Genomic DNA, 21105 nt, shown 5'->3' on the forward strand with positions numbered 1-21105 from the left:
GTGACTGAAAGAAATCATGAAGTGATGGATGGTGATAAAGCTCATGGAAAAGTGATAGGCGAGAAATATTATGGTGAAGTGCTAAGTTGTCCAACTCAGCTTTATTCTTTAACGAGATGATGCTGGTGTAACGTGAATAATCTGAAAAAATAAATCGCGCAGCACGGTTCTGTAAGGCTTCGATGTTACTGATGATATAAGTTTGTTCGGGATCCCAGATGGCAGACGCATATTCTAGGTTAGGACGGATTAATGTTGTGTACGCTAGTTTTTTAACATGCATTGGAGCTTCTTTTAAGTTATGTTTATTAAGTCCAAGAGTATGGTTTGAAGAGGCAAGGGTAAGATTAATATGATTATTCCATGATAAGTTTGACTGAAGATTGATGCCAAAGTACTTGTAAGTTGTTGCGAGTTCCACAGCGTTGTTATCAAGGGAGTAGGTGATTGGAATTCATGGCCTATTGGTGAAAGACATGAGTTTAGTTTTGGAAATATTTAGTGGCATTAACCAATTAGAACACCATGCACTTATTGCATCCAGGTCAGTTTGTAGTAAGTGGCTATCAGTGTTACTTGTTACACATCGATAAAGTACACAGTCATCTGCAAATAGTCTGATTTTGGATGACACTTAACTGGGTAAATCATTAATATAGATTAGAAAGACTAAAGGTCCAAGTACGCTGCCTTCTGGAATTCCAGACGTAACATCAGCATAACATGAGTTGGAATTGTTAACTGATGTAAACTGAATTCTAGATGAGAGAAAATCGGTGATCCATGCAATGATAGTAGGGTGAATGTTAAGCTGTGAAAGTTTAAGTAACAACCTATGGTGTGGAACACGATCAAATGCCTTAAAAAAATCTAAAAATATTGCATGAACTTGGAACCCAGCGTCTATCAGTGCGTGTATGTCGTTAATAAATCCGGCAAGTTGGGTGTCGCATGAGTAGCCCTTGTGAAAACCGTGCTGATGCTTAAAGATAATGTTATGGTCTTTGAGGAAGTTGATGACTTGACTGTGTATGATATGTAGGAGTAATTTACAAATAGTGCTGGTTAAGGAGATGGGACGATAATTAAGCGGAGAAGCACGATCGCCTGATTTGAAAATGAGTATTATTTTAGCAATGCGCCAGTCATTAGGGATACCACCAGTTGATAGTGACTGGGAAAATAGAGCGGTTGAGATAGAACAAATACTATGCGATGTATTCTTTAAAATTTTATTATTGAAACCTAGATGGTCGGCACTAAATGACGTTTAAGATTTGTTGGTAGAGATAAAACACCAGACTCACTGATGACTACCTCATGCATTGTGATTCCCACTAATGTCTTTAAAGTTGGCAATGAGTTAACGTTTTCATGAGTGAAAATTGTTACGAACGGATCATTAAGAAGTTGAGTGCAATCTGAATCGGGGATAGGGACACCATAAGAATCAGTAAGACTGATGTCAGCGCGAATTCCAGGGTTCACAACACGCCAAAAGCAACGAGTATTATGGAGAGTAATGGCGGCAGGTTTTTTTCCAAGATTTGGGGTTAAAATCGAGGGTCCGGCCATTACATGGAAAAAAAGACACATTTATTTTTCGTAAGTATTTTCGGTGGTATTTGCCTTTATTGAACTACAGTACTCACTTGTACTGGCTCTGGCTATTCTTGGCTATTCCCGTAGCCTGCAACCTGCAGGTTGGAATAGATAGTGACGTCCCAAAGGCCAGCAATGGCAGCGTCTTGGAGGCAGCCGCTAAATCTCGGAGGTTGTGCTTTTGCTTCCTTGAGGCACCGAAAACTCAGCATGGCTAAAGCCCCTAAATGAAATAAAAGTAGTACCATCTCCTCTCTCCTCCTCCTGTGCCGGTGTTGGCTCCCCCTACAGAGTGCTTAACTAGCAGATGCTCTCCGAAGATGCACTCCGCGTTCTCTGCGCATCTCTCTTCAACGCTAAGTAAGCGGCGAGAATACAAAGTGTGAAGCTATATCAGCAGTTGGCACTCTGTCTGCATTGCAGATCACTTTCAAGGTACTGTCCACTCGGCGGTGCCGCTGCTCGAGTGGGTTTGGTCATGGTTCATAACAGTTCGACGCGGATGGATAAGGCATAAAGAGTGATAAAGACTTATAATGATCAGGACGTCATCAGCGCACTTGTTTGCCTACGCATCATCACCACTTCGTAATGTGCAGCGATACACTCAAAAGGTGCTATTTGTATACATTCAGGCCAAACAAAGACAATGCCATGGAATGTATGACTGAGTCGACAAAAAGCACATGCGTATAAAGACAACTTGATTGAAGTCGGGCACGAAAGTTACAAATAAATGCAGCGCGAGCATGCGGCATTTAGGAGAGCGAAAAACTAACGAAACAAGTGGCAGCATATGAGATTAGTGATGAGCGAAGAATTGCTTGCTTACCTCACAGAGCCGGGACCATTGCGTTGGGTTGAAATGAGCCCGGCTGACTCTTTGAACCCAGATTTTCCTCCGTGCTGCGTCTCGCTTGGCAGATGGAATACCGAATAATCGCTTGCCATCCTTTTCACTTGCGCTGCACCTGAAGGCACAGCAACGTGGCATCAAGAACACGTAACTATGCTACAAAAGCACAAAGGAGGCACGAAACGTGGTGCCTGCTTACGCTGCTCGCAATATTTGGCACCGTGATGGCGGCGGAAGCAAAACACAAGCAAGAAAAAGGTGTGCAAGAGCAGGTCACAGCCAATGAGAGGACCAAGCGTTGAGGGAAAGTGCAGGGTAGGAGGATGGTGACAATCTTCAAAGGATGGCACTACTTTTGATTTGTGTTGAGGGGCTTTAAGCACAGCTGCCTTGTTTTGCCACCGATTGAAAAAAGATGCTTTGGAACTCTTGCACCACACAACAGATAACACTGTCAACCTTCTAAAAAATCAAGGGTGCGTCCTATACCCAAGTAATCTTCGAACTATATTTTTGGGGGATTTTTTTTTTTACAAAGTTCTGGGTGCGACTTTTACATGGGTGGTGCCATTACGTGAGTATATACAGTAAATTTATCATTGCACATCTGTTATGCCTGGGGTCAATAATGAGCAGACAGAATAAAAATAATCATCGAATGCCTGGGCGACAGCATAAGGAAAGGCAGACCCATTACTGGATCCCGTAACATCACCACTACGCACATGGGCTCATGGGCTAATTTATATTCCTTCACATATTTCCAGAATTATTCTGGTAGCTTTGAAAAGCTCAATTGCACATATTCCAAGTACTTACCTTATCTCGATGGTAAAGATGTTTGCACTAAGTTCTAAGTTCACTGAACTGCTTATGCGATTCCTGGTCACGCAATGATTTGTAACGATGATGGAACGACAGTTTTTTGCGGGGCGTACGCCGTAACTCAAATCAAAACCAGCAAGGACTTCGCTACGTTTTTTTTCACCGATTTTGGATTATATTGATGAATGTTATTCATTGCCATGCAAATGGAAAATTCAGTAGTGTCATTTATATCTGTTGCATGGTAAATTGGAAACCAGTCATAACATTTAAAATGTTTAAAGCATACCAAGTAGTTACCCATTAAAAACAAATAAAACATGGCATCACACACCTGTGGTCGTGGCATACACAACACTAAAAAGACCTGGAATGTCAGATGCTACACATCCTGTTTGACAAGGGGATCACTAATTGGCACAATACCGTCAGTGTCAAAATTAACAAGAGCAAGGTCTAAAATGTTGCCAGCCACATGAACGAATTTGTTTATTTGCACTAAGGACAAGAAAGAAACAAAGGGGACTAGGGCATCTGTCTGAGTTAACATGTTCCAATTCAGACACAGGATTTCTGTTTCTCCAATTGACATCAGAGACATTAAAAAGCGATATGACAGCATCCAACCACAACTTTGTTCTTACTTGATTGGATTTCAACTCAGATGCCTTCAGCACACACTTAAAGGTTTCAGTGGTGCCTTGTTTTGAAACTATCCTGCACGGGAATTAGTACACCACTACCAAAACCTACATTCAAAGTGGAGTACCCTCGACCTGTATGGAAAACAGCCTAGTTTTGCAGGTGGTATTCACTTGTACTGAAACGTTCATTAAGCCAAGTTTCAGTAATACATGACATCATGATCATTGAAGGCTACATTTGAATGAAATTCATTTCCTTTTGTTTGAAGGCCACGCACATGTTGGTAGTAAACGCTACAAATAATTTTCCTGAGTCCAATGGTTGCTTAGCTTCCTTTGCCTTCTGCATTCCGAAAAATGTCTGAAAGATCAATCCTTGGCATGTACTCAGCAGATGTGCTCAGCAGAATGCATTACCATAAGCGGGCACAGATCAGGCCTCTGAAGCATAATGACCAATGCTTTGTGGTCCTTGAATGTACTAAGCCTTGACCTGCTAATAGCAGCCTGCAATAGTGTGGCTGGCAGCGCTACCCACTCTGTCTGCTGACTGGTGCACTTGATTAGGGTACAAATGCGTGCTGTGAAAACAAGACACCTGCCTTTGAGCCGTGTGCTTATTGTGAAGGACATGAGTCGTGGTTTTTGCATATGCTGGCTCAATTCCAGGGTATGGGTAGACACTGGTGACGCATTACTTAATAGCTGTTCTCGTCAGCAGCTGCGTCAGTGAGTGCCTGTGACTGTGATCAAAGTCCTTACTAGTTTTCCAGCGGGTCGCTGAGGCATGACCTCAGAGCACCCAATGAAGAACAAAGCTGTTTATTCATGCTGATGCATACAAGACATTTAATACACAGAATAAACGAAAATAGGATAGCACAGACCTAATAAAACAGCTAACAGTACATTACGTCTTGAACTGACATTAATAGAGGATTGAGACACCACGGTATGAAACAATTATTTTTGGACCATGCGGTTCAGTCAAATCTACAACAGTTCAACACTGCATGACTAGTGGGGCTAGGTGATGAGGAAAGTGGCGATAATCTCGCCAAACCTGTGATGAGGCTAATCGATGAGTTGATGAAGAATGTAGTGCGGTTGTGTCCAGCCGGCTGAGGAGACACAGGCATTGCAGTGGAACATTCAGGAGGAAGCAGCAAGAGATTGGGACGTTCTGGCCAGGCAGCTGTATGCAAGCTTGGGTCCACAGCTCAACTGCTTATGTTCCGCCTACGGCTGTAGGCATCCAAGTACCTCATGGCAGAAGTCTGTGGCCAGGTGAAGTCTTGAAGCACTGAAACGCATAGGCCAGCCCTTGACTGGTAGCCCGCTGATGGTTGAAGTTGTGGTGGCTCGGGTCTGAAACCCAACTTTTCAGCGCCCAATCCAGTGTCTGAACTTCCTGGGACGCTTCTGGGACTCTGCCTCTGGTCTGCAATGCCTTTCGCATTTTTCTACGCTTCATGGCCTTGTGTGTCCCCACAATTGGTTTGCTAAAGCTTTGTGGACTTGTGCGAATGGCTCCTTGCGTTTTCATTTCTTTCTTGCGGCGCATGTCCTTGCGCTTGGTTCATTGTCGTCGGCGTTTCTTCTCATGCACAGCACTTTCATCTGTGCATGCACCCCTCCATGTAACCTTCCTTTTCTTCGTTCCAAACACTGCATTCAGCCTCGTGCACTTCACTCATCAAAGTAAAGAACGATGAATACGATCACCTATGAACACGTCCTTCATAAAATGTATGCAGCCTGAATACAGATGCCTAGGATTTGCAGTGCATGCTCATATCTCTATCAATAATGGCACTGGTTATCAGCAGACATATCCGATCTTTATGCAGTAAGGTGGAAATCTTTTCGAGCTGGAATTGATGCATTCTTTCAATCAGTGCAGAAAACGACAGCTTTACAAATGGGAAGGACATGGGACAACACAGCACTCATCCTGTGCCCCTTTTTGTGTTGCCATCGTTTTCTGTGCTGATCCAAAGAATGCATCTGATCTCCTTACGCAAGCTGTGAACACTACTGTTTGAGTTAACTTTGACAGGACCTGCATATCCTTTTTAAAGAGGTACTAAAATAATATATTAAGCCAAATCAAATCAATAAATTGTTCATCTAGAAGTCTGTCATCATTTACTGTGTCCAATATATGACATGGTTGTGCAGAAAATTCCTGCCGAAGGTCCCGCTGCTGCTCTTTAATTTGAATCGTCCGCACAAAAATGTACAAGTTGACATAATCCCCATGTGACCTCCCTCACTGCCACTCTTTGGGAATCGGCCAGTGCTGATGATGTCGCATGAGAGGTACCATAGTCCAATATAAGTGGTGCCACTAAGATTTTCTATTTTTGTAATTTTCTCGCTTACAAAAGCTCTGTTCTTGCTATGAATGGCAAATTAATTATTACATTATCTTTCAATCTAGGTTGACATAATATTTTCTCTTTGTGTCCCTTTAAATGGGAACAAAACTGTGATTCTGGAAAGGCATTGTAGAAGGGGCTAGTGATGTGCATATCTAATGTATCCTTCAGAGGAGGATTCTACTGGAGCCAGCTGGCAAACGGTATTGCCTCCCTCTGTGTTTCACTCTAAGGAATTGTTAGGTGAAGCTGCAGTTTGTGTGTACACTTTATTTTTATTTGCCCTGCTCTTGTAAGTTCTTTGTACAACAGTGTGCATGCAAGTGTAGCTTGAGGAATGGCTTAACAGCAAAGATGTCACTTTGTGCATTCTCATTGCCTTGGTGCCTGGGGTGTTAAATTAATCACCCCAGGCACTAAAGGAACGAATCTTCACTAGCACATTGCATTAACTTTTATGCGTGGCAAAGGACCCAGTTACTGGTGGTTAAGTAGTTTAACTGAGCACAGTATGTTGCATTTTGTCTCGTAATGCGTCTTCCCACTTTACTAGTTCTTGAAAACTGTTTTTGGAAGCTTGCTTTTTGTTGGCAGATATATTTACTGCTGTGCACCTAACTTTTGTTTTTTTTTTTTGCTAGTGCTTATGGAATTTTATTTTTCTATTAGCACTTAGCCAAGAAGAGAATGCATTGGGACGTTTCCTGAAAGAGTGTGGAAAACAGGACAAGACCCGAGCTGGCAAAATGATGGGTGCAACAGGAAAGACAATGAGCTACTCTGCGCAGCAAAGGTATGAGCCTGGCCTACCAGACAGCAAATCTACATGCATGCTCCAGCCTTCAGAAGGATTACTGATTGTGAATCCTTGTCCCTGCCATAGTTACTTTTTTCTTCTTTCATCAGTCTTGAGAAACGCTGAATGACCCGTGTAATTCCTCAAAGTCCAGTCTTACAAGGAAGAAATATAAACAAGAATATGCATATGTAGCACCATCTAAGATAGGCTGCTTATTATTCAAATATAACACAAATGTTTTTTCCCAATATCCTTAGCTGCAAAGTCACCCTCACCTTATATGCGAGGTTCACGAATTCAGTTGCTGTTTAAAGGGGGTGCTGAACCTCCCCTCAGGCTTAGTGAAATAACGCAGTCTGTGGATATCATACGCTGCTGTGAACACCTCAGCCAAATTTTGCTGTCGTGTACGATGTGTGGAGCTCACAAGCAGAGCGTGAAGTCACCTTTTTCTCGCACATTCTTTTTTCTACAGAAACCTTCTCCTCACTCTTTTTGTGCAGCTATATTTCGTCATATAGCAGATTCCCATACACGGCTGCTATTGATCAACAGCTGACATGATTCAAGAAAGGTGTTTGGATCAGTTTGCTTCTTCCTACTGTTGCTGTATATATTATTGACATAGTCTAATAAACAGGCTGCAGTAAGCGAAAATCCTTGCTTTCGAATTTCGATTAAAATTACGTACTTCCGGAAGAAGCCGACTATCGTCTGCTCACACTCAGTTGCGGCCACCTGCGTAGGAATTGAACTTTAGTTGCCCTGCTTATCGGTGTCGTAGCCGTTGGGTCTCTCTGATTGCAATTAGTTTTAACATTCAACTAGCCTTGAACCACGTAAAACTTTAGGTTAAGCCACACACATGCTTGCCAGTACGTGCTCACTCCTGGTTAGATGCCTTCTCAGACATTGCTTCGTATTGAGCTATTGACATCGCTTCAAAATGTGCAAGTTGGATGTGGCTACTATCTGTCAGTCAAGCCGGGACAGGACAAAGTTTGTCCGCACCACATAGCACGGCCAGACTGGAGCACACAAGTGCGAGCACACCCTCAGGCCCTGTTATGTGCAAAGCAGACGCTGTGCATATGCACTACAGTTGCATGTAGCTGCGGTCTGCTGTGTAGCATAGATGCTGTGGGTGCTGCGATGAGTCCGTGCACTGTGGCTCGCTGAGAACAGCTGCATTTGCGATGTCATAGGTGCCAAAATTGGAAATAGTGGCTTCTACATGAACATCCAAAATCAAATTTGAACTGTGCGCCATGGTGACGTTCAGTGAGCGGAGCGTTGTGGGCATGCCCCGCTTTGCCGTAGCCTTTGCAGTGTGAAGCTTGCCAATAACTGCTTCTGCTGTGTGCATTGAAGTACTTTTCGTGGCAAAGTATTTTTGAAGTACTAGTGCATTTTAACTTCAATAATGTGGTTCAGGACCCCTTTAACTATGGCACTGTGAATGCCATATTTCAGTGGATGAAGTTTTTAGATGACGATGCAAATTCTAGCATACTTCTTATTTTTTGCTTTTGTAGCAGTAACTGTTGCTGAGGGTGTCCTTTACATTTCTCGGATTTACCGAACACTCAAATCAGCTTTTCTGGAAGTTTGCTACCCTGACCAAGTACCATGAGCTGTCACCAGAGAGATCAGCATGTATAATTGCAGACTGATGTTGAACAAGCTGGGAAAATAAATATTCCTTTGCTTAAATCAAGACAACAAATTTATAGGCTGCCTAGAAATTACGCATCTTTAATAAATGACAGGAAATTGTTCCCTCTGAAACTGGTGGCTCTGTGCACCATCTACAGCTCCTTTGCCATAGCATCATTTGTAACAGTCACCACTTGCATTGGTCTTACTCCCTCTAAACTGTAGCAGCTGTTGTTATCCTGCATATTCTAACAAACCAATATAGGAAATTTTCAAATATAGAATGAAAGTCAAATAGCTAGGGCTATTCAATTCATATTTGAAACTTCATATTCACACGCCATTACCTTTCACAAAACAGGCGGTCGATTGGTGCTATATTAATCCTTAAGACCAATAACATTTTCCAGGTGTTTCATGTTAGTGACTCGGAAGCTATCCTAGCGTTGTAGTCTACTTGCCATGCACCTGTGTAGCATTGTTTGACCTCAATTTTCTGCATGGTTCTGTGTGGGGTCCTAGTGCTTGTACTGTTCCTGCAGGCTGACCCTACGTGTGCCTCTAGTGCGCCTCTATCAGGAAGTGGAAACCTATCAATTCCGTGCTATTGCTGACACTCTGGCTACTGTTGAAAAAATGGAGCGGTCCAGGACAGACTACCGAGGGGCTCTCCTTTGGATGAAAGACATCTCACAACAGCTGGACCCTGACACGTACAAACAGTTGGAGAAGTTCCGAAAAGTGAGTTTCTCACGGTAATTTTTATGCTTTAATTTCACTAACTATTGAGGGGAATTAGCACTAAAGAGAACTGTTAATTAGTAGAAACAACTCTTAGATATTATACATATGGTCACGCATCCACACAAATATGTACAAACAGACCACACATTCACGCAGGAACATCATAGGTTGGTGCTCAAGAACTTGTATTCAGTCACATGCGGCACAATGGAGGTCTCGCTTACACAACAGCCTCTGTTCAATTTGATAAAATAGAGTACAAACACAATCCTTTAAGTGGTGCTATCACTTCTACAGAATGGCCATCCCCAAGAAGCATGCCTCACAACTACATGTAGTACCGTCTTTACTCGCATAATGAACAGACTTCTTTTTCAGAAAAATATGTGCAAAGTTGGGGGGCGCATTCATTATGCAGGGTAAAATTTTGAGCGATTTTTTTTCCATGGCCACATCTAAAAAGGTCAGTTTCAACCAAAATGCGAGCCATCAATTGTGACAGAAAATATGCAGATAGCTACACGAAATAAGGATAGTAGTTTTATAGGTTGTGTAAACTTCCAAACATTGGCCTCAACACAAACTGAGTGGCGAGAATGCAGCACGCACAAAGGTATGAGCCACCATCGACTCTCCCAACGCAGATAACTTGCAAGATAGGGTGCGAAGTGGTTGTGCAATGTGCAGTTGCTGCCGGAGTAAAACACCGCAACCCCCACCCTCCCTTCCCCCCAGCGCCATGCGTGCGACGGAAGATGGCGTGTTTCCTTCCCGCTTTCCTCCCTTGTACATGGGAGATTGAGCTACGATCATCGGCACCCCTTGGGCACAGTTGTGCAATACGCTGTTGCTTCCAGAGTACACCGCCACAGTCCCAGGGATCCCTCCGCTCTCACCCCCCCTCCCTGGGGCCTTTTGCGTGACGAAAGACGGCGTGCGAGATTGAGTGCATTCCTACTTCATGGCAGCAAGTTCTGGGTGCAATCATTATGCGAGAAAAAGAAAAAAACACACTTATTGATTGGAAAAACGGGCGCTGCATTCATTATGCGAGTGCATTCATTATGCAAGTAAATGCGGTAATATGGGCTACCAGATATTCACCCTTCTCTTTCTTTGTTCCCATAAGCAGTCGTTCATGCATCATTCAATATTACCTATGTACACTTATAAGACATGGGAATGGCATAAACCATCCCTCTGGAACATTCATGAAGGCATTCTTATGGTTTGTGCTGCAACTTCACCTGCCATCATCGAGTATGGGCGGACACAGCTTCGAAAGCTTATTATGGGCAGAAAAATAAAAGGTATTCCATGTCAGCTAGCAGCATTTCTAAGTTTGTGTGACACTTTGTGTGCATAATTGAGCTCTGGGTGCTTGCAATCGCACTCCTGATGAAGGCCGGACCCCGACCGAGATGTCGAAATTAAAAGTTTGTTTTTGCTGTGTGATGTGGCCTGCACATATTTACACACACACACATGCCCCTCCCCCTACACACACACACAGAGATAGAGAGAAAGTGACGAAAAGAGAGATTGTACACTACACAAGGGGCAAAATTGCTAGCACTCCCTGAAAAAGCGTGCTTGAACAACATGGATGCACATTTTTGCGTTGCCGAAACAGCTTTTTTCCTAACTCATGACCAAAGTTTTTAATTGCTAATGCATGCAGCCACTTTGCATATAATTATGCTATTGTCCTAGTGCTACTTTTAAACATAGTGATATTAAAAAAGAATAAAAATTAGTTTACAAATTGATGCATTTATAAAACGTACGTGGATGGGCCTAGTTGGTGCATGACTTGGAAAATCTAACAGCGCTAAAAATGTGACCAAACAAAAGCAAGACAGTGCACTCTTTGTGTCTTCTTGTTTAGCCCCCTCTTTAGCACTGTTTGTTTTTCCAAGCACTTATATAAGCATGGTGGAGGCAGAAAGCATAGTGCACCCAAAACAGAACAAAAGGAGTACACAGACTACACAGACATTTCGCGCTAACTTTCCACGACGAGTTTTAATTGCGGGATCGCAGCGTACATATACCCTTCACTTGGCTGCAATAGAGTGCCATGTTCTGAGCATCTTGATAACGCCACTCGCAACATGTATGGCATGTATTGTAATCAAAAATCATGCCATGCACATAAATTCCAACTCTTTTTCTGATAATGAGATGGAAGGTTTGCTGACACATCACCAAAGATGGCGATGTGATGTGCTTCAGTGATGAGCCTGGTCATCTCGTTAACACTTTTTCTGAGAATCATCATATTTTCAAAGAGGGGCCGGCAGGTGCATCTATTGCAGTGCATCTGTTGCTTTTTGTTTAGTTTGCTTTAGGGGAATGTAACATGAAAAATGGAGGTGGGATCTAGTTGAGAATTTTGCCATAATGATTCTGAACACTTACAAGAGGTTTAAACAGTGAACTGTCAATTTTAACACTTTTACAGCAAAGCTGTTAAAGGGGGTTCCCCAACGATTTTCATGCGGCGGCGTGTGGCAGTGGGGTCAATATCAAATGTATATGCTCCACAATGTGTCAGAGCCCCAAATTTGCTTTGCTGCATAATTAGCAATGATTATTAAATGAAAGTTGCCTTGTGTATATCTCATTCAGATAGACAAGATCTTGATGCGCAATTTTTTGAACTAGTGATCCACAATTTTTGTTTCTCACATCGCATTATAGCGGCTCCATGTTGGAGGTCAGCCAAGAGTTTGTATAGCTTTAATATAGCTTTAATGGTGTAAACAGATGCCTCGGCGCTGTGACACAGCCTACGTAAGAACCGTCAATAACAGCCAGCCATGATCACGCTCAAACACCGCAGTAGTTACTGCGTTTGAGCAAGGCCGTGAGCAGCTTTGTTGCCAGCTTTGTTGTCATTGATGTATTAGTTGTCAGATTTTTTAAAACATGAAAGTGTTTTATGCCGGGGTCCACCATGAACTTCCCGTAACAGATGTTACGTCGGCGCGAACACATAAAATGTGGTCTCCCTTCACAGAGATGGCACCGCCATCCAGGAGCAGTGAAGTGAAGTACTGCATCATGACATTAACGAGTGCCGACAGTGAGTGCTTCGGTAGTCTCAGCGCAGTGGAGACTCCAGTGCAGTGTAGTCTGGTGCAGGCGGTGTAGGCCTTCTGCTGAGGTGATGACACAGTTTCCACACATGGTTTGTCTTTCGCATCCAATGAACCTGTGAGGCCTCGTCGCCTACGGAGTACAGCTTCAACATGCATCAACAGTGCTTATACTATGCCTACTGGTTTGCTTGCGATGGCATCAACTAAGGAAACTGCTGCGCTAAGCGGTGCAGAAAGGCAACGACGTTGACGGGCGAAGCTTGCTTTGGTCCGGCGAGAGACAAGCTAGCGTGAAGCAGAATGCGTTCGCGGCACACGCTGCAAACTCTGCCACTCATATTTCTGAAGCTGAGCATGTCGCAACTCAACTGGCTGCCCAAGACACTACGGAACGGGACCAAAATGCTCGTACCTTCGCTGGAGCGACTCGACAGCAGGATGCCACTCGCCAACGACAGCGCGCACCAAGCAAACCTGCAACACGATGCCAATCCGCAAATCATGTGCCTTTCGCTGCAGCGGACTGTGAGTTCACGAAGCAAACATGTAACAGCTTCTGTAAAGACACGTTTCACTTTCCTGTTCTACCGATTCCTATGAAAGAGGGATCAAAATATGTTTTTTTTTGTTGGTTTCTTTCATGCTGCTGCACAGGTATGGCATATCTTTATCAATGTATGTAGACTGCAGCATGAAGTTTGCAACATATTCAACGAACACTTGTGAGCCTGTCCCAGCCACTTTCATACCTGTGCCATGAAGTCTGTTCCTTTATCATATAAAGTGGTTGATAGCAGGCTGAAGCAGACAGTGGGCTTCATTTCTGGGCTCCTTCCTTTGTTTTTGTATTCTCTTCGAGGCCTGTTATATATGTTCCCTGAATTATACAAACAACAGGGTCTGGTTATTAACTCTCGCATAGTGTCAAATCTCGATTTCAGTTATTGATACTTGCCCCTGAAAAACTTGTTTTAAAGTAATGTCTTCGAACTGGTGTTTATATGGCGTAAATATGAAAATAATTTTGTGCACTTTCATAGAGTCTCCCTGTTGGTTACCCTGGCAATGAGCATCCTTATATAAGATTGCAATAAATTTAGGAAACAGTTGCATGGGAGCTATAGAGGCATAATCAAACCAGTTCCATGGTATGAGTGTGTTTCAGAGTACCCCTCGAACATAGACTGCATTTATTGGGGTTAGCACTGAGGTGCTGGGTATTAGACGGCAGTGTTAAGCATTTTCCTGGCCACTTCAGCATTAGTGTCTCTCACAAAGGCTGTCAAAGTGCCTGTGCAATGCACAAAGAGCGACCAAAATTGCTTTGTTGAATTGAGACAGATAATCCATAGTCTTTAGTGGAAGTGCTCAATGTGAAAATTTTACTGCAAACTTTCATTGGATGGAGCCAATATTTGACTTCCTTGCACAGGCATGTGGCAAAAAATTTGTGTGAGAAGGTGTCACTCCTGTTTATGCACTCCTGATAAGTGTCATTGGTTGCAGGCTGCCTGTAATAGCCGCTGTAGTCGCATACTGCAATATTAACTTTGCTGTGGCTTGGACTGTGCAGGTGCAAGGGCACGTGAAACGCACTAAGATGCAGTTTGAGAAGCTGAAACTGGACACACTACAGAAAGTGGACTTGCTTGCAGCCTCACGCTGCAACATGTTTTCTCATGTGCTAGCCACTTACCAGAATGCACTACTCTCCTTCTGGGAAAAAACCTCCTCCACTATGACCAATGTCGCTGAAAGCTTCAAAGGGTACCAGCACTATGACTTCATCGTTGTCAAGGTGTGTATGCCCATGGATCTTTCATGAAGGGGAGCAGACTTTCATTTTTTCTGGACATGCTAAAGCTTTTAAAAGGTCTAATACTTGCACTCTCAAATCTTGTGCAGCAGCTTACCATTGTCTTTGAAAAGTGTACAGTCAGTACATTCTACCAGTGCTCAGTGAAAGGGCTGAAACTTGCGAGATACCAAAGTAAATTTAGATGAAGCCAAGGCCCATGCAGTGAGCAATGAAATGAAAATGATAGGTAAATTGCTAAGCACTGTACATAATGGCAATTGTCCAGATTAGTTAATGCTTCTAGATAAGGTCTGCTTATGGAGGCAATGTCACACTTACATATTTGAGCTTATTAAGCTGTGAACTAAAAGGTTGTGTTAATCGGCTCCTGCTTTCCCAAATTACTTGAAACAAGTAGCGCAATAAGTAAAATCAGGTGGTGCTTACTAAGGGTCTTTGTGTAGTGCAATAGCATTGTGATTGTGATAGTGATAGTGATGTCATTAACCACAGGAACTCCAAGAGCCAAGTAGAAAACTAGCTGAAGAAATGGGCAATGGCGAAGAAAAAGCAAGCAAAGAAGATGGCGACAAAGACAGGTAGGATTGTGAATATTTATGTTTTCCTTAGTGCAACTAACACACTTGTCAACCTCATATTTAAGTTACCTTGGTTAAGCTGTAGCAATTTGGAACTAATGCTTACAGTTTCAATCGAAAGCCCATGGGAGAAATCTTGATCAAAGCACAATATCTTTAATAATGTATTGTAGTTGGCGGCGTTAAGTTGCTCAAAGCATGAATCTGAAGTGGTTGTTTTGCAATTTTTATTTCAATTCGCATAGATGAAGCAGAAAATAGCAATGAGCAAAAGAATTGGCATACTTGTGGTGGGACTATCAGTAAACTGTCTTTATATTCAATGAAACACCTATTTAGCAAACACGTTAGTAGTTTGTAGATTAAAAAATTAAAATCTTTAACGTTGACACAGCTCCTGTATTTACAAATTCAGAGGACTTGTAAACAATGAAATGTGGGTGTATCTATCAATTGTTAAAAAAATTTGAGGAACGATGTTGGCTAACAGTAACAAATACGAAATTGTTTTGCGTGCATGTGTCTGCCATTTAACAAAATTAATTTTTACAAACTGGTATATGGCTTTTCTTTAGGCTTGTGTATAGTGTTGTATCTCACTCACCTACATGGTCCTGCTGTATGCCACCCCATATGCAATGCCTATGGGCTTTCAAGGTGGAATAAATGAAATGAAAGAGGTTGCCTGTTTGCCAAGTTGCAGAGCATATGCATAATCAAACAATATGAGCTTGCTAGGAGGATGAGGCCAAGTACGGCATTAGTTTAAAGGCACCCTGAAACAATTTTGACGATTTTGTACAAACGTACTGAGTCGTTAGAGTATGTCTTTCTGATCATTAATTGACGCATCTAAGTGCTCCGTGTGAAGTGTGTAATTTATTATAAGGTTTTAAAAATGTACATCGCTGCCGATCGAGCACACTGCTCGATGGAATTTTCAGCCACCCCTACCCATATGACATAAATCACCCAATTGACGTCAGTAGGGCGAGCTATCTGATTGGCTGCCCAGGACACGTCATCGATAATTTTTCCACCTTTATGGTGAACAAATTATGTTCGTAATAGTTGGAGTATTAGTTAATTTGTTTCCATAAAAAGAAAGTAACAGAAATAGAATGCACAAGAACAATTTCTCACTACACTTAAGCACTTCCGGCACACAGTAAGCGTCGTCTGCTTGTGTTACAACGTGGTCCATTTTGACTAGAGCTCTACGGTCAGAGTCTTTTCGCAAGAACTATGATTCGACTTTGTTGTGTTGTGGACTGCAAACGCAGTGACTGGCAATATGTCAAGCTGCGACATCGTGTCCTTCTGCCAGGCAGCAGACGAGCGGACTGGCTGCAGTGCATCGGACTGCCACTATCCGATCAGCGGCAGGATTTGCGCATTTGCGGCCGTCACTTTACACCGGAAGATTACTAACGCAATAGCGTTTCGCGAGTCCGGCATTCGGGCTAACGCAAGCGCAACGGAACAGGGCCTGGCCGTTTGATTGTGTCGTTTCAAGGGATGAGCAGAAGCGCAAATGTGAACGGTCTGCACGGTGCAGCCACCTGGTGGCACAGAGCTCAACCACACACAGTTGCAGTAATGAAATGTATTCTTCTTTGCAGCTGGTGTACATTTTTCACAGGAGTGTAATCGTTAACACATTGTTTTTGTATATGTTTAAAATGTTTTACACTTGGTTAGAGCAGTGTTAGCTCTTTGTTTGGCTGGTTAAGCACTGCTTTAACGGGTGCCTGGACCATGGAGACCGATCAGGCAGCTCACGTACGTCTGCGCCAAAGCTCCTTCATCAGCTTGAGTTTATGCCTCCAGCCATCTGTCGATACGCCCAGCTCGCCTGTGGTTACCGGTATACCAGACACGTTTGGCGCTGCGACAGAATGCTCGCAACGCACGCTGCTTCGATAGCTCTCGCTTGGGGTCGACTGCTTGGCTGGCGGAGAGTTTGGAGAGGCTTCGCATGCTTGCTCCTGGAGAACCGGAAGTTGACGACACGACGTGCCATCAAGACGCAGAGCCAGTGAAGGCGGAGCTTAGCCCCGATCACTCGGCGAACGAGTTGAGGAGAAAATGCATGACTATGGAGGAGGGTAACTTGTAATCGTCCATAGCTCTCTTCATAAGAGACGTTTCACACAAATTGTGGTGCGGCTGATTAACTTTTAGCTGTACCCTACATGTCTACAAAATTTGTCCGAACTGTTTCAAAGGCCCTTTAAGGCCAACAAATGTGTTTACCTTTGTTGAGCACTTGGGGATGCTCTGAATTCTACTACCTCTCATGTTGATGGGTATAGATCAGAAATATGAAGGCAAAAAGGAAAGACAATATACCACAGCTGTTGGCTTGTAAATAGATGTTATTCAGCAGTTGCACAGAAATATATTTATGGCAGGCAGACCAAAATCAATGTAACAATACTGCCATGTATTAGTGACAGTGAAGAAAGTAGCAAAACTGTGAATGACAAAAGTAGTGTTTTATTGGGTGAACCTGTGCCCTCAAATATAGGCTGCACTCAAAGAACAACAATAGCGGTGAACCGCTCGGCGAACACAGTTGGTGATCGTCGAAAATGTGATCGTCGAAATGCTCAAGCGCGTCGGCTTTTATACATGAGTCATTGAAGTTTCCAGAGTTAACGCTGGTGCCTGCGTGTCTTCCAGAAAGCACTACACAATTCGCATCGCATATACAATCAGATTACACAGGCTTCGGTGACAACCGACAACGCATAGAACCACCGATAACATTCCAGTAAGTTCTGATCATGCAGGCGTATCTGGCACTGAGCAATAACCTTAAGTTATAAATGGGTGAAATGAAGTCCCCAAGAAAAGGATAAGTAAGTACATGTGTCAATACTTCCAGGCAGTCATACATGAAAGCAAGGCAATTTGAGCTGTTCAGTCTGCAAAGGCTACATAGGATTGGTAAATGTCACTGAGAAAGCCTGCCACTTTTTAAACAGCACAGTAGTAGTATGTATGTTGTAGTATGTTTCGGCAGTCTCCCAGGTGTTTAATGCTTGTTATAGAAAGCTTAGCTCATTGTTGGTACTTGCTCACAGCAATTTACGGTCAAAGTGAGGTCCATTTCACTCCATGTTTATGCTTCCTATGGTGGTTGTCGATGCAACAATTGGTTTTTCCTTATGTAAACATTAGCATGCACTTAGGGAATAAGATAAACATGACACTAGTATGCATGACGAATAGTTATTGTATGAAAAACACTGCACATTCCACCATGGTATCTTGCGTACCTATGTGCACGAAATCATGGGTGTGGATTTGAGCACTGGTTAGATATCGGTTAGGTTTTTAGATATTAGTTTCCGAAATTTACAAAGTAATACATTGGCAGTCCAGTTACTTTTGTGCTTCAATCTATAAAACAGCATTTTGTTAAAAAAAGTGGAATGACAGTGCATTCTTTACCACAAATCTGATGGCGCTTTCTATAAATTGGCGTCATTTGCAGAATTAGTTTCAAGTGGATATTCCTTGCAGTCTCACCGGCTAGTAAATTGCAATATGTGCTATAAGGTAATTAGTTACAACCTTAATTAGTGATTTCTTTAATTAGCCAATTATGTGCTTATATTTCTCGTGCAAGTAGTGTCTGAGTTTTTGAGTAGACCAGCTATTTCTGTTATTCTGCTATTTTTGGTAGACGGCTTTTAAAAATTGCCTAATGTCCTTGTAGAAACAAATAGTATAGTCAAAAGCACTTACAACAATCTACTGGTCATAATATAACCTGAGTTTAGTCATGCTACAAAGTTCAAACCCTATCTACTGAAATTACATTGAGATATATTTCAATTCAATATATTCACTGTGCTGATACAATGGGCCGTGCATGCCCACTTACTATAAAAGAAAACGAGCATGTGTGATAAGCACAAAGAATTTTTTTCAGCATCTTTAGAAAGGTACCAGTGGTTCGTCATTTATTTCTCGGTGTGCTTGCTTAGATGTGTAGAAAAGATAACGAGAAGGGATACAAAACACGATGGCACACACGCACACCAACTCACTCTCATGCACACGCAGGCTGTGCCATATCACTCTTGTTCTCCTTCATGTTAACATTAGTTTGATTACCACATCATTATTGTTGAAGCAAAATGGGTAACCAGATGCTAAGCCTTCTGCTGCAACTGTTTTGGTTGCACATTTGCTGTGTGTGGGCCACGCCATTACATTGCCTATTAGAAGTGCAGGCTCTGTACCGTGAAGTGTTTCCTTTCAGCAAAGGCGCTGGTGCTGTGGTCGCAGACACCACACAAGTGGCATTACTTAGCTCAGTGGGCCACCTGGCCAAGCAGATGCATATCTGCAGGCATGTTCGTTGGAAAGTGCTCAAATGCTGACACAAGCGTGGAAATGCTGCGCCAACTGTGCCATCCTGCTCCAAACCTTCGAGATGCACCAGCCTGCTACAAAATTCAAATTTTGAGTGTAGTCGTTAAATTTAATGGGATGTGCTCGTTCACTGGTAACCACACATTCAATGCTGTGCATTGTTTAGCGTTTAGCCCTGCACTCCAAGCCTAGGCAGTCAGTTTCAGTTCTGGAGTGTGGGTGTTAGGTGGCACATTGTAACTTGGCCACTGGGAAATAAGGAGTGCATTACGCATGTATTATACACTAGGTGGGGTGATGAAATTAGGAATTCGCAGGTGCAAATTGGAATCGGTTGGCACAAAACAGAGGTAATTGGAGATTGAAGGGAAGGACATTTGTCCTGCAGTGTACATAAAATTGGCTGCTGCTGCTGCTGCTGCTGCTGCTGCTGCTGCTGCTGCTGCTGCTGCTGCTGCTGCTGCTGCTGCTGCTGCTGCTGCTGCTGCTGCTGCTGCTGCTGCTGCTGCTGCTGCTGCTGCTGCTGCTGCTGCTGCTGCTGCTGCTGATGATGATGATGACGATGATGCACATTTTATGCAGACCAGCAAAAGAGGATTTAAAATGGTACTCTTTTCATGGGACAGCCGGGAAAAAAAGCCACACTGTCAGTTGAGTGAAGATGTTGTATTTGATTTATTCAGCATTCAGCATATCAGTTTAGTTATGCTACTACATTATAGTGTTGGCTTGTGCCCTGTTAGTAAATCTGTGTCGAAGTATGAGCGAAGACTATGTGTGTAATGTCCAAAAAATATTTCACCCATGCACCATGTTCAGTTGCCGATTTGACACTCTGGCATAGTGGTAAACCTCCTGCTTGCTTTCATGAAACTTCTCAACTACAGATATCCAGTGGCAACATTGATCATCACTCAAATTTGGTTTGACATAATACTTCTGCGGAAACCCGCAAGGTGGAGAGAAGTAATTCGCAAGAGAAGTAAAGGTGGATGTCTGATTTTCCCTTTATTAATCAAATTTGGTTTCCATCAACTCCATTTTCTGTGTGACCACAAGTCAAATCTGACTTTTGCCACCACAGAACTGAAACCAGGGGTCCAATGTAGCGGTTTTACTCATGGTTTTAGTCAACCTTAGCCACCAAATGCCAATCGCAAAAGGCTGGAGAAAATGCAAGTGGCAGAAACTGTGTATGCAGCAACAATGTTTATGATGCGACTTGTGCAAGTCAAGTCTTGATTATTTAATAAAGCATCATACAATGTTTAAAATATTGGTCGCTGTTGTAGTTTATGTCTGTGGGACCTGTGGTGGGACCGCGAATAAGACTTAGCTTGTCCGAAAAGTTGGTCTGTGATTGTATGGCCCATGTTATTAAAGGGACACTAAAGGCAAATACTAAGTTGTTGTGGACTGTTTAAATACCATTCCACAAACCTCGCAACGCCTGTTTCATGCCAATACTTATAACGAGAAAATTGCACCTGAAGGATGCAATTTACCTTTATCGCAATACCTGTATTGCCCAGGGTGTCTACCAACCAGGAAAACCGGGAATTCTTAGGGATATTGAGTAGTCTGGAGAAACTCAGGGAAAACTCAGGGAATTTGTGCCTCTCTCAGGGGAAATTAGCTGTAATTTTATTGAAAGGGTTGAAAGTCGCGGTAATGCTGGCTCGAGTAGCAGACAGGAATCCTCTTTGAT

At 42.9% G+C, this 21105-nt stretch overlaps 1 protein-coding gene across 5 annotated transcripts in view; it reads left to right on the plus strand.

Annotated features, from left to right (window-relative positions):
- The window catches only part of ICA69 (islet cell autoantigen 1-like protein), a 68017-nt gene that overhangs the window by 12918 nt on the left and 33994 nt on the right, over positions 1-21105 (plus strand). For all 5 annotated transcript variants that reach the window (XM_075676700.1, XM_075676699.1, XM_075676701.1 and 2 more), the window contains 4 exons: positions 6978-7101; positions 9306-9504; positions 14185-14409; positions 14923-15008. In XM_075676700.1, the coding sequence (XP_075532815.1) occupies positions 6978-7101; positions 9306-9504; positions 14185-14409; positions 14923-15008 (634 nt within the window). The remainder of the gene's footprint in view (positions 1-6977; positions 7102-9305; positions 9505-14184; positions 14410-14922; positions 15009-21105) is intronic.

The sequence above is a fragment of the Dermacentor variabilis genome, unplaced genomic scaffold (genome assembly GCF_050947875.1).
Source record: "Dermacentor variabilis isolate Ectoservices unplaced genomic scaffold, ASM5094787v1 scaffold_12, whole genome shotgun sequence".
Taxonomy (NCBI): domain Eukaryota; kingdom Metazoa; phylum Arthropoda; class Arachnida; order Ixodida; family Ixodidae; genus Dermacentor; species Dermacentor variabilis.